The sequence below is a fragment of the Electrona antarctica genome (assembly GCF_951216825.1).
Source record: "Electrona antarctica genome assembly, chromosome: 3".
Lineage (NCBI taxonomy): Eukaryota > Metazoa > Chordata > Actinopteri > Myctophiformes > Myctophidae > Electrona > Electrona antarctica.
This window is the reverse complement of record NC_136808.1, coordinates 52,791,387-52,803,958: the sequence shown is the minus strand read 5'-3', so window position 1 is coordinate 52,803,958 and position 12,572 is coordinate 52,791,387. Positions and strand designations below refer to the sequence as shown.

General features: G+C 41.9%; 1 protein-coding gene across 3 annotated transcripts in view; it reads left to right on the top strand.

Moving 5' to 3' along the window:
• Nucleotides 1–12,572, top strand: part of usp10 (ubiquitin specific peptidase 10) — a 53,943-nt gene that overhangs the window by 21,549 nt on the left and 19,822 nt on the right. For all 3 annotated transcript variants that reach the window (XM_079497693.1, XM_079497692.1, XM_079497691.1), the window contains 2 exons: nt 6,744–8,036; nt 12,131–12,222. In XM_079497693.1, coding sequence (XP_079353819.1) covers nt 6,744–8,036; nt 12,131–12,222 — 1,385 coding nt within the window. The remainder of the gene's footprint in view (nt 1–6,743; nt 8,037–12,130; nt 12,223–12,572) is intronic.

The following is a 12,572-nucleotide window of genomic DNA, read 5'->3' as shown; positions in this document are numbered from 1 at the left end:
TAGTGCCTAGGACATTTTTATTTTATTTATTTTAATTTGCACTGGCAGATTCATCTGGTTTCCAGGCTTAGGGTCCGGGGACTCTCAGGGGTCCTTGAGGTGGTTCAGGAGGGTTCCCCAACAAAATGTATAAATCTCATAAAAATCTATTTTACCACTCAAATTATTGACGATTTGAGAATAGCCGATCTACAAGCTCACAACCTAAATTGTAAATAATCTTGAAAGAAGTTGAAAAATGTGGAATATTGAAAACATTTGAATACAAATCTTGTATTGGGGTCCCTCGCACACATTTCTTTTCAGATGGGTGTCCGCAGCCAAATTGTGGTGTCGAGAACCACTTGTATACCTAATGCAAAATGTCATGTCAAGGACCCCCAGAATGATATGTACGTACTTTGCCGCTGACCCCCATCTCAAAATGTGTTGTTCCAGGGACCTCCCAGAAGCAAATATTTGAGTTAAAAATGTTCACTGTAAAGGAACATATATTCAAAGATTTGCACATGTTCATGATTTTTCAAAAAATAGCAGCTATTCATGCTCCTAGTGCTCATTCAAACCCATGTCAACTATGTTGTGCTCAGTTTACAAGGAGTGCAAATGGACATTTTATCAAGTAGGATTCACTTGAAATTGTCATTATGAAATTGTATTGAATTTTTACAGAGCAGGTTGATTTTTATCTCTTCTGCTGCAATGTCTGTCTGCCACACCGCGGTTTGTTTTGCTTCTGTGTGCAGGGTTTATGAAATCATGCGAGCCCCACATATTTTGGAGTTATGCGATTTTTGTGGAAACAATTGCATAATATGTGCCATTTGGCTGATTATGCATTGAATTATGCGATTGCATGATCAGGTTTTTCTGGTGGGACTGGTTAGACTTATGAAATCATAATCCTCATTTCAACACTATTGACTGTTAAGTTCTAATGCAATAAATGACTGTTTTTCCACAACTACATTTTGTCCTAAGGTAAAGGAAAAGTAAGATTTTGCACAAAGTACATATCAAACACCTCCATCCTATTAATGCCAGAAGTTAAAGCAGTTGATAATAGACCATCGTTAAAGGAGCATTCAGTGATTTGGAAAACCACCCAGTCCGCCCCGGTAACAAAATGTGCACATGCACGCTCTACAGTGGGGGGGAAGTGCAACAGGCCAACAGCATGTGCACTAAGGCCCGCCCCCAGTTGATCATGATTGGAGGAAGGCCCCTCTCATCCTGATTAGATGAAGGCTTTGCCACCCGCCACCAAAACTGAAACTAGGGTTTTTTGACCCCAGGGGCTCACTGGGGACAGGGAGGAACTCCTTATATGGTCAGCACACTCTATAGTAGGGAGGATTATCCAGAAAAAATAAGTGATATTTGAATTAAGTCAAATCACTGAATATACCTTTAAAGAAGGTAATAGTTGTCCGTCTCATATAGTCATTGGAAACCTGGATTAATTTCTGTTCTTTATGCAAAGTTGAAAATGTGCCTGGGAGGTAGGGGTGCAACGATATAGTAACTGCAAGTATATCGAAATGAAAACGGCAACATTGACTACGTATCGTATCTATGTATCGTATCGTTTTGCTATGCAATTAATTGATTCTATCAATAGTACATTTTTGTGCGTGGTATTTAGCAATTTTTAGGAGAAAAATGAAAGAGGGGTTTAATTGCTTAATTTAAAATAATGTCGATGTATTTTAAATGGTTACTGTATCGATTTCAAATCATTGGATCGGATCGCCGTAATGAACCAATATCGTCCATGTATCGTCAACCATGTATTGTGATACGTATCGTATCGCTGTTGAAATGTATCGTTACACCCCTACTGGGAGGGGTTTCATTGTCTTCTCCATATTTAAATGTATCGTTACACCCACCTACTGGGAGGGGTTTCATAGTCCTCTCCATATTTAAATGTATCGTTACACCCCTACTGGGAGGGGTTTCATAATCCTCTCCATATTTAAATGTATCGTTACACCCCTACTGGGAGGGGTTTCATAATCCTCTCCATATTTAAATGTATCGTTACACCCCTACTGGGAGGGGTTTCATAGTCCTCTCCATATTTAAATGTATCGTTACACCCACCTACTGGGAGGGGTTTCATAGTCCTCTCCATATTTAAATGTATCGTTACACCCCTACTGGGAGGGGTTTCATAATCCTCTCCATATTTAAATGTATCGTTACACCCCTACTGGGAGGGGTTTCATAGTCTTCTCCATATTTAAATGTATCGTTACACCCCTACTGGGAGGGGTTTCATAGTCTTCTCCATATTTAAATGTATCGTTACACCCCTACTGGGAGGGGTTTCATAGTCGTCTCCATATTTAAATGTATCGTTACACCCCTACTGGGAGGGGTTTCATAGTCGTCTCCATATTTAAATGTATCGTTACACCCCTACTGGGAGGGGTTTCATAGTCCTCTCCATATTTAAATGTATCGTTACACCCCTACTGGGAGGTGCTTCATAGTCTTCTAGTCTTCTCCATATTTAAATGTATCGTTACGCCCCTACTGGGAGGGGTTTCATAGTCTTCTCCATATTTAAATGTATCGTTACGCCCCTACTGGGAGGCGTTTCATAGTCTTCTCCATATTTAAATGTATCGTTACGCCCCTACTGGGAGGGGTTTCATAGTCTTCTCCATATTTAAATGTGTCGTTACGCCCCTACTGGGAGGGGTTTCATAGTCTTCTCCATATTTAAATGTGTCGTTACGCCCCTACTGGGAGGCGTTTCATAGTCTTCTCCATATTTAAATGTGTCGTTACGCCCCTACTGGGAGGGGTTTCATAGTCTTCTCCATATTTAAATGTGTCGTTACGCCCCTACTGGGAGGGGTTTCATAGTCTTCTCCATATTTAAATGTATCGTTACGCCCCTACTGGGAGGGGTTTCATAGTCTTCTCCATATTTAAATGTATCGTTACGCCCCTACTGGGAGGGGTTTCATAGTCTTCTCCATATTTAAATGTATCGTTACGCCCCTACTGGGAGGGGTTTCATAGTCTTCTCCATATTTAAATGTATCGTTACGCCCCTACTGGGAGGGGTTTCATAGTCTTCTCCATATTTAAATGTATCGTTGCGCCCCTACTGGGAGGGGTTTCATAGTCTTCTCCATATTTAAATGTATCGTTACGCCCCTACTGGGAGGCGTTTCATAGTCTTCTCCATATTTAAATTATCGTTACGCCCCTACTGGGAGGGGTTTCATAGTCTTCTCCATATTTAAATGTATCGTTACGCCCCTACTGGGAGGGGTTTCATAGTCTTCTCCATTTTTAAATGTATCGTTGCACCCCTACTGGGAGGCGTTTCATAGTCTTCTCCATATTTAAATGTATCGTTGCGCCCCTACTGGGAGAGGTTTCATAGTCTTCTCCATATTTAAATGTATCGTTACGCCCCTACTGGGAGGGGTTTCATAGTCTTCTCCATATTTAAATGTATCGTTACGCCCCTACTGGGAGGCGTTTCATAGTCTTCTCCATATTTAAATGTATCGTTACGCCCCTACTGAGAGGGGTTTCATAGTCTTCTCCATATTTAAATGTATCGTTACACCCCTACTGGGAGGGGTTTCATAGTCTTCTCCATATTTAAATGTATCGTTACACCCCTACTGGGAGGGGTTTCATAGTCTTCTCCATATTTAAATGTATCGTTACACCCCTACTGGGAGGGGTTTCATAGTCTTCTCCATATTAAATGTATCGTTACACCCCTACTGGGAGGGTTTTCATAGTCTTCTCCATATTTAAAGGGAGAAAATCTCACCCAATTAGTTTCTTTTACATTTTGTGAAACATTTGCCTAAAATGGGTCCACCAGGCCAGAGTTAAGGTGGTTAAGAACCCCCAGGGTACATAACAACTGTTGTTCTAGGGCAGGGGTCGGCAACCCAAGTTGTTGAAAGAGCCATTTTCGACCAAAAATAAATTCAAAATCTATCTGGAGCCGCAAAGAAAATGTACGCATTATATTGTGTTGTTATAGGGTGAAGAACAGCAGTATTGTGTTGTTATAGGGTGAAGAACAGCAGTATTGTGTTGTTATAGGGTGAAGAACAGCAGTATTGTGGTGTTATAGGGTGAAGAACAGCAGTATTGTGTTGTTATAGGGTGAAGAACAGCAGTATTGTGTTGTTATAGGGTGAAGAACAGCAGTATTGTGTTGTTATAGGGTGAAGAACAGCAGTATTGTGGTGTTATAGGGTGAAGAACAGCAGTATTGTGGTGTTATAGGGTGAAGAACAGCAGTATTGTGTTGTTATAGGGTGAAGAACAGCAGTATTGTGGTGTTATAGGGTGAAGAACAGCAGTATTGTGTTGTTATAGGGTGAAGAACAGCAGTATTGTGTTGTTATAGGGTGAAGAACAGCAGTATTGTGTTATAGGGTGAAGAACAGCAGTATTGTGGTGTTATAGGGTGAAGAACAGCAGTATTGTGGTGTTATAGGGTGAAGAACAGCAGTATTGTGGTGTTATAGGGTGAAGAACAGCAGTATTGTGGTGTTATAGGGTGAAGAACAGCAGTATTGTGTTGTTATAGGGTGAAGAACAGCAGTATTGTGGTGTTATAGGGTGAAGAACAGCAGTATTGTGTTGTTGTAGGGTGAAGAACAGCAGTATTGTGGTGTTATAGGGTGAAGAACAGCAGTATTGTGGTGTTATAGGGTGAAGAACAGCAGTATTGTGGTGTTATAGGGTGAAGAACAGCAGTATTGTGGTGTTATAGGGTGAAGAACAGCAGTATTGTGTTATAGGGTGAAGAACAGCAGTATTGTGTTATAGGGTGAAGAACAGCAGTATTGTGGTGTTATAGGGTGAAGAACAGCAGTATTGTGTTGTTATAGGGTGAAGAACAGCAGTATTGTGTTGTTATAGGGTGAAGAACAGCAGTATTGTGGTGTTATAGGGTGAAGAACAGCAGTATTGTGGTGTTATAGGGTGAAGAACAGCAGTATTGTGTTGTTATAGGGTGAAGAACAGCAGTATTGTGTTGTTATAGGGTGAAGCACAGCAGTATTGTGGTGTTATAGGGTGAAGAACAGCAGTATTGTGGTGTTATAGGGTGAAGAACAGCAGTATTGTGGTGTTATAGGGTGAAGAACAACAGTATTGTGTTGTTATAGGGTGAAGAACAGCAGTATTGTGTTGTTATAGGGTGAAGAACAGCAGTATTGTGTTGTTATAGGGTGAAGAACAGCAGTATTGTAGTATGCACCGTTCAAGGACAAGATGATTAATTGATAAACCGTTAACAAAATTGATTAAAAAAAATCCTGCATTAAATAAAACAAAGTGATTAGTGTCAGTATATCACAGTGGGACCATTTTAAAACGGTAGAATCATATATATTTGTACAGGATGATGTAATGGAAGGAGCTTTATGGATTGGTGTACTTTCCTGACATATTGGGTCACCCATTAAATGGCTAAACCAATTTTGGGCGGGAACCCCTTTTGGTGTTAGCATTATGTTATGCTTTAGCTATTGAAAAATAGCAGATCTACAAGCTCATAGCACGCCACCAAGTGGCGCGCTACGAGCTTGTAGGTCTGCTATTTTTGAAGAATCGAAGAACCACTGACATAGAAACATCTTTTTCAGAAAACTGTCAGGATGTAGAAAACATTTTTAGAATCTGATCTCAGGTCAAAATGGGTTAAGCTGACTCATAAGTGGACCTTCATTATGTCAATGACTCACAAAAGGCAAATTCACAAAATAATTCCATAACCGATAGAAACACAGGTGAGGTGTAATGTTTTTGAGAGTCAAAAAAAAAAAAACATAAGTGTACTACATTAGGAGTGGACAAGAATTCCTCAATCAATGCAAGAGACTGATGCAAAGATACAAGAAAAGTTTGAGGTGTATCTATTTTTCCCCACTCAAAATACTGCATTTCTCTTTATTTCTGCTAACTAAATGATTGCATGTATCTTTTTTCCACTATCCGTTTATATTGAATTGGATCATCTTTAACAATCAGTAGTGTTGAAATTAGTATTACGCTTTCCTTAATTTCCATAAATGTTTTAAACGAAGTCGTCATTTTCATTGGGTGTGCTTAAAAACTTTCCACAACACTGCATGTATTCCTGTTGCATTGTTTTTGCTCCAGTTGAAAATATGCCCATGTTTAGTTAGTCTATACATGTGAACTTGATTTATTGGAATGTGGCTGATCAGTGTTTCTCAACTAGTTTTGCATAGCCAGTAGCCACCCACGTTTTATTGTTAATCATCCTAAGGCCCTCCATGGAGGCCCTTTCAACCCATTTTGGGCGGGAACACCTTTTGGTGTTAGCATTATGTTATAATATAGCTATTGAAAAATAGCAGATCTACAAGCTCGTAGCGCGCCACCGAGTGGCGCGCTACGAGCTTGTAGGTCTGCTATTTTTGAAAAATCGAAGAACGCCTGGCATAGAAACATAGCTTTTTCAGAAAACTGTCAGGATGTAGAAGACATTTTTAGAATCTGATCTCAGGTCAAAATGGGTTAAAGCTTGATGGGGGACACAGTTTTGTGCTACCGGTCCGGAATGGTTGGACAGCGACACTGATTAGGAAACACTGATGTAAAACTATCAACGTAAGGGTTTCAATATTGAATCATGTACAGTACATGGCGTAGAGGCTTAGATCTTTTGGGTATTTTGGTATTTTCCTTCTACCTGACTGAAATGTTGTTCTTCACAGGGGAAGACTACCAACGCATTGAGTTTGGTGTGGACGAGGTGATGAACTCCGAGTCCATTGGGGTGAAGGATCCTTTGTTCAAGGTCTCCAGCACCCTCAACCCCCAGGCTCCAGAGTTCATCTTGGGCTGCCAGGCTTCCCAGCAGTCGTCCTCTCCAACAGCTGAGGAGGAGGACGGGGACGTCCCCGACGGTGCCGACTTCAACATGCTCGATTGCCCCGACTCGGAGTGCTCTGCCATGGACCAGGACAATCAGGCCTGCGCAGACATGGACATGGACATGGTCCCTGGCAGCCTCGGGCAACGCAATGAGCGGAAGAAAAAGAAAAAGCGACCACCGGGATACTACAACTACCTGGAAGGGTCGGCTGGCAGCAGCAGCAGCAGCAACAACAGCAGCAGCGGCGGCGGCGGCGGGGCAATGGTAGACGGAACGCCCGTGACGGGGCTGGTGAACGGACATGCGCTCGGCGCGCCACAACAACACAGCGCCGAGGACATTATCGGCAAGGCGTTGTCGGGGCCTGAACTTTCCTCCCCCGGCCTTGTCTCTTTGGCGACATCGGCTGCTCCAGTGGCAGCGGCTAATTTTGCCTCCACATCCACTGTCAATCAGAGGACTTGTGATAGCCCTGATGAGTCGTCTTTGGACTTAACGAGCGGAGCTGCCTCTTTATCAGATGGTAACAATGCAACATCCTCCTCTTCATCCTCCTCTCAAAGCAGTGGGATGACGGAGGGGCCCAGGACTGCAGATCAGCAGCCAGAGCATTTGGCTCCAACAAGCCCTGAACTCGTGGGTAGCGGTGGGCACAGCCCCTGTCCCAAATCCCCCGTTCCTCCCTCGGCTGCTGTGGCCAGCCCCCCTGCCACCACTGCTACTGCTACTACTGAACAGGAGGGGGGGGAGGATGCTGTGGACAGTGGGGTGGCCAATGGACTAGCGGAGCCCAATACTGCCGTCAGTACAGATGGACACAAAGAAGACTGTGAGACTGGGGAACAGGCCCAGCAGGCATCTCCAGACTCTGAGGCTCAGCCGGCGGTGGCGGAGGCTCATTCGCCGCCTGCCCCGCCTGCTGCACCCACTGCCAACCTCCCTAAATCGTGGGCTAGTCTCTTCCACAAATCCACGCCTTTGCCAGGGGGCCCTCAGGCCTTTGTGGAGGTGAAGAATGTTGTGGAGGCAGTGGCTCCATCCCCCGCTCCGCCAGAGCAGCCCGAGAAGGCTGGGGAGGTCAAAGAGAACCCTGTTCATGTTTCGGAAGATCCCATGGCCCCTAAACTTGCAGGTATAATTAAAAGATATCCAGAGTCCAGGGTTTAGCTTACATATGTACATATGGCAGTCAGCAAAATGGGTTTATTTATGCTTTGTTGATCTATACCATTCACCCTCCACTTGATGGCAACATTGAGACGTGTTATTGCCTTATACCCCTGTACAACCTATGCTACAAGGCTTTATATATGCCAAGTGTAAGCAGAGCAAAAAGTAAATATTTTTTTAACGCATTATAATTTAATTTATAATTAGTGTTTTTAATTATATAATAATAACTGTTAATATGTGATTGGATTATGTCTGCTAGATGTATTGACCATGGATCATTTAACATGTTGCTTTCAATGAATAGGTTGATTGAACACTAGGTGGCGGTAGCACATTGCAGAATAATATTGAGTCATTTGCCACATGTGTATGACCTTACACAAGGTGGGGTTTTGCACTGGCAGATTCGTCAGGTTAGGGTCCGGTCTTTTTTCCTGGTAATTTCCCGTGTGAACAGACTCGGAAATCACATTCTAACCTCAAGCAATGGGAGCAAAGGCACAGCCTAGATGGAAGGAGACCAGAAGTCCTAGCCTCTACAGCCCTAAAATGCCTTTTAGGGCTTGGCTGCCCCCATCAAATTGTTGAAGATGATGTACAGGGTCACCACTTTTTTTTGTCTGGCATTTGTGGAAAGCATTGCATTTGTTGTGTGACAACAGTATACATTGGCTTTAACCCTCTATGGAGCGTCGCAGTCCCGCCCTTTCATGACGACGCCAGGCCCAGGAAATAATTCCCAATGAATTTTTCCCATAGACATTTCAAAACGTATTTATTTAAAGACCTTTTAAGTGTCGTACAAAGCCAACTCGAGTTGTGACAAATCATGACAACAAACACAATATTTTGGACCAAACAAATAATTACAAAGAAGAAAAACAACAAAAAGTGTTGTAACCTGCCGTTTCCTTCTTCTTTCTAATTATTTGTTTGGCCCGAAAAATTGTGTTGTCATGATTTGTTACAACTCGAGTTGGCTTTGTACGAGGCTTAAAAGGTCTGTAAATAAATACTTTTTGAAATGTCTGAGGAAAATGAACGTGGGAATCATTTCCTGGGCCCTGGTAGGGGGCGGGGACTGCGACGCTCTATAGTGAGCCTGTTCTAAAGTAGCACTCAGTGGATGGGCTTATTTTAAAGGGATAGTTCAGATTTTTTGAACTTAAGTTGTATGAAATACTTGCCATTAATATAGTGGTTGCAACTGTATTAATTGATTGCCCGAGTCCCATGGTGGGAGTTCTGCTCTGGTTTTGGTCAATATTAAGTAGTTCCGGTCATTTTGTGGGGGGCACTGGGGCCACGCAGTAAAAGTAAATGAATCCACAAAACTAACGTAATTTGTATTGTTGACCTATTTCTAAAATATTAGTGCAACTTTCGTTATTTTTTTACCCCTCTATCACACAGAACTATGTTTTTTGTGTCCATATCACTACGCCCAAAAAAGAATTCCATGTGATAGAGGGGTCAAAGTTGAACGAAAGTCGCGCTAATATTTTAGAAATAGGTCAACAATACAAATTACGTTCGTTTTGTGGATTAATTTACTTTTACTGCGTGGCCCCAGTGCCCCCCACAAAATGACCGGAACTACTTAATATTGACCAAAACCAGAGCAGAACTCCCACCATGGGACTCGGGCAATCAATTAATACAGTTGCAACCACTATATTAATGGCAAGTATTTCATACAACTTAAGTTCAAAAAATCTGAACTATCCCTTTAATATTTGCTAAACAGACTTTGACAGGAATCATCGGTATGTTGACGGCTCATCACCTGCTGTTCTGTCCACACAGATACATATTCAAAGTAACAATCCTAAACAAAAACAAAAGAATCCTATAAATAACGGCTTTTCTTCCTGTTATCACACTATGGAGCATTTATTGTGATGTGTCTGTTCTGTGAGCAACCTGGTGGTTTATTGTCCACAGCTGTAAAGGTTGTAAAAAGCAGTCCTTTTTCAATATTTGATCATGTACAGTTGGAGGCCATCGATATTGTCCTTTTCTTTTTGCGGAGGTTTGCGTGATCTGCGCAAAAGGACAGTTAACCCATTTTGGGCGGGAACCCCTTTTGGTGTTTTAAACATTGTTATAATTTAGCTATTGAAAAATAGCAGATCTACAAGCTCGTAGCGCGCCACCGAGTGGCGCGCTACGAGTTGTAGGTCTGCTATTTTTGAAAAATCGTGAAAATATTTATTTCAGAAAACTGGAGGATTTAGAAGGATTTTTTTACATTTTGAGGTCAGGCCTAAATGGGTCAAATGATAAGGGACAATATCGGTGGCACCCAACTGTACCTTTTTACTGTACTTGTGGATCGACTTGAGGGGCTTCTCAGAAAGAAAGTGTACCTTTTTTGTGCCAATTTAAAAAAATGACAAAGAAGAATGAAAAAAGACAAATCTACAAGCTCACAATGCTATAACAAAGTATGTAGGGCCTAACGGCCGGGCTCCACCGGGCGCGTCAGCGTCGCGTCAGTGTCGCGTCTCCGTCACCGTCAGGGAATGTTCCCTTTTTAATCAATGAAGGGTGGCTCCACTGCCTGCGTTGCGTTGCGTTGACGGAGACGCGACGCGTGCATTAAAATTGAACCAGTGCGTTTTTTGACGCACGCGACGGAGACGCAACGCGTCCGGTGGAGCCCTGGCGTAATTGGTTTAGCGAATGTTCATTTCCCAAAGTACTTTTAGTCATGTTAAGTTATTTAGGCCTGATGTCGAAATAAGAAAAACGCTCTGAAAAAATATATATTCAAAGATTTGTGCCGCATTTTTACGATTTTTCAAAAATAGCAGACCTACAAGCTCGTAGCGCGCCACCGAGTGGCGCGCTATGAGCTTGTAGATCTGCTATTTTTCAATAGCTAAAGTATAACATAATGCTTAGTTAAAACACCAAAAGGGGTTCCCATCCAGAATGGGTTAAGTTATGTATAGAGCTGCAACTTGTGTCTTTGAACTTGATTTACAGCAATGTCTAGATCTTCTTGGACCTTAGTTGCAACATGGTCTCTTTCTGGCACAATTCATCCAATTCCATGTCACGTTTACTATACTTTACTACATGGATTGCTTGCATTGACTTATCATCGATCGACATTGGAAGATACTCTCTACAGTTTATGTTATTTAACACAAAGACGGATTGCATCTATTCAACAATCAATCAACAAACACAAAATAATTTAAGCAAGTTTCATAGCATTCTGGGGGTCCTCCGAATTAATAATGCATGATTGCACCTAGTCAGTGCAGGATCTTTATTGGCATTGGTTCAAATCAATATTAAGGCAATTTTGCTTGTATGTCTATATAGTACAGTCAGGCTGTACTGTATCAACATTCACTGAAGCCATGTCAACTTTTAAATACTGATACTGTGTATTTGTATTGGTATTAGGGCTGGAACTTTAACTGATTAACACATTTTAATCTCGCTTAGTTTTTGCACCACGGAACCTTTTCTCACTGGACAATTTTCAGGCCAACCAACAGACAACAAACCCCAGTGCACGCAATGGAAGAAGCCGATCAGACCGCTTTGCTTGGCCCAGTGGATGGGACATTTCTATTTAAAAAAAAAAAAAAAAAAACTCACTCATTGATTAACTCGAGTCCCAGCCCTGGTAAAAATGGATAATGCACAAAAAGAAAATCCCAATTGGACAATATTTACGTAACGCATAGACACACATAATGTACATAATGGCGTTTTCTTTTGAAACCTCCTGTTTCAGGTTCAGTATTCATGTCGTTGTCTAAAGTGTCCACGTTACCATGGGAGCTGTGTTTTCAGTGATGGACTCCCTTCCTAGGCGTGGTACAACATGTCCTTTATTCTGACTCGACTAGGCTTGTGTGTCAGTCATATGCTGCAGGAGCAGAAAAAGGAACATTTGTGTTATCTAAATGTAATCCCACATTGACACTATGCCTGCTCAATTCACAATGACTGGTTGCTGTTTTTCTTCATAGTTCTGTGCATGTGCGTGTCACCTTTTGTGGAAAATGATGTATTTGTTTGAATCCCCAGAACTTATTGAGAATGTGAAGTTGATACACAAACCAGTGTCTTTGCAACCAAGAGGACTGATCAACAAGGGAAACTGGTGCTATATCAACGCTGTATCCTTTTGTGCTTTTCCGTTTTTTAAATTCGACTCTTGTTTGCTTATTTCTGTCTCTTTTGATAGCTGTATGAGTTGGGTTGTTGTATTCTGGAATTTCTGGCTAACATAAGCCATTTTTTGCCCAGATCTGCATTGCTCAGTTTGAAATGAAACGTGGAAACCAGTCACAAGTTTTCACATTTTGGACAGTATCATAATATCAAAATGTCATAGTAGTTGACGGGAGCATGTGGATAATAAGGGCCATAGAGGGATACTGTGACATTTTGAATTTTAGTTGGTTGTTTTTCCTCAGCTGACACTTGTCATATTGCAAGGGAGAGCCAGGAAAATAGAATATTTCTT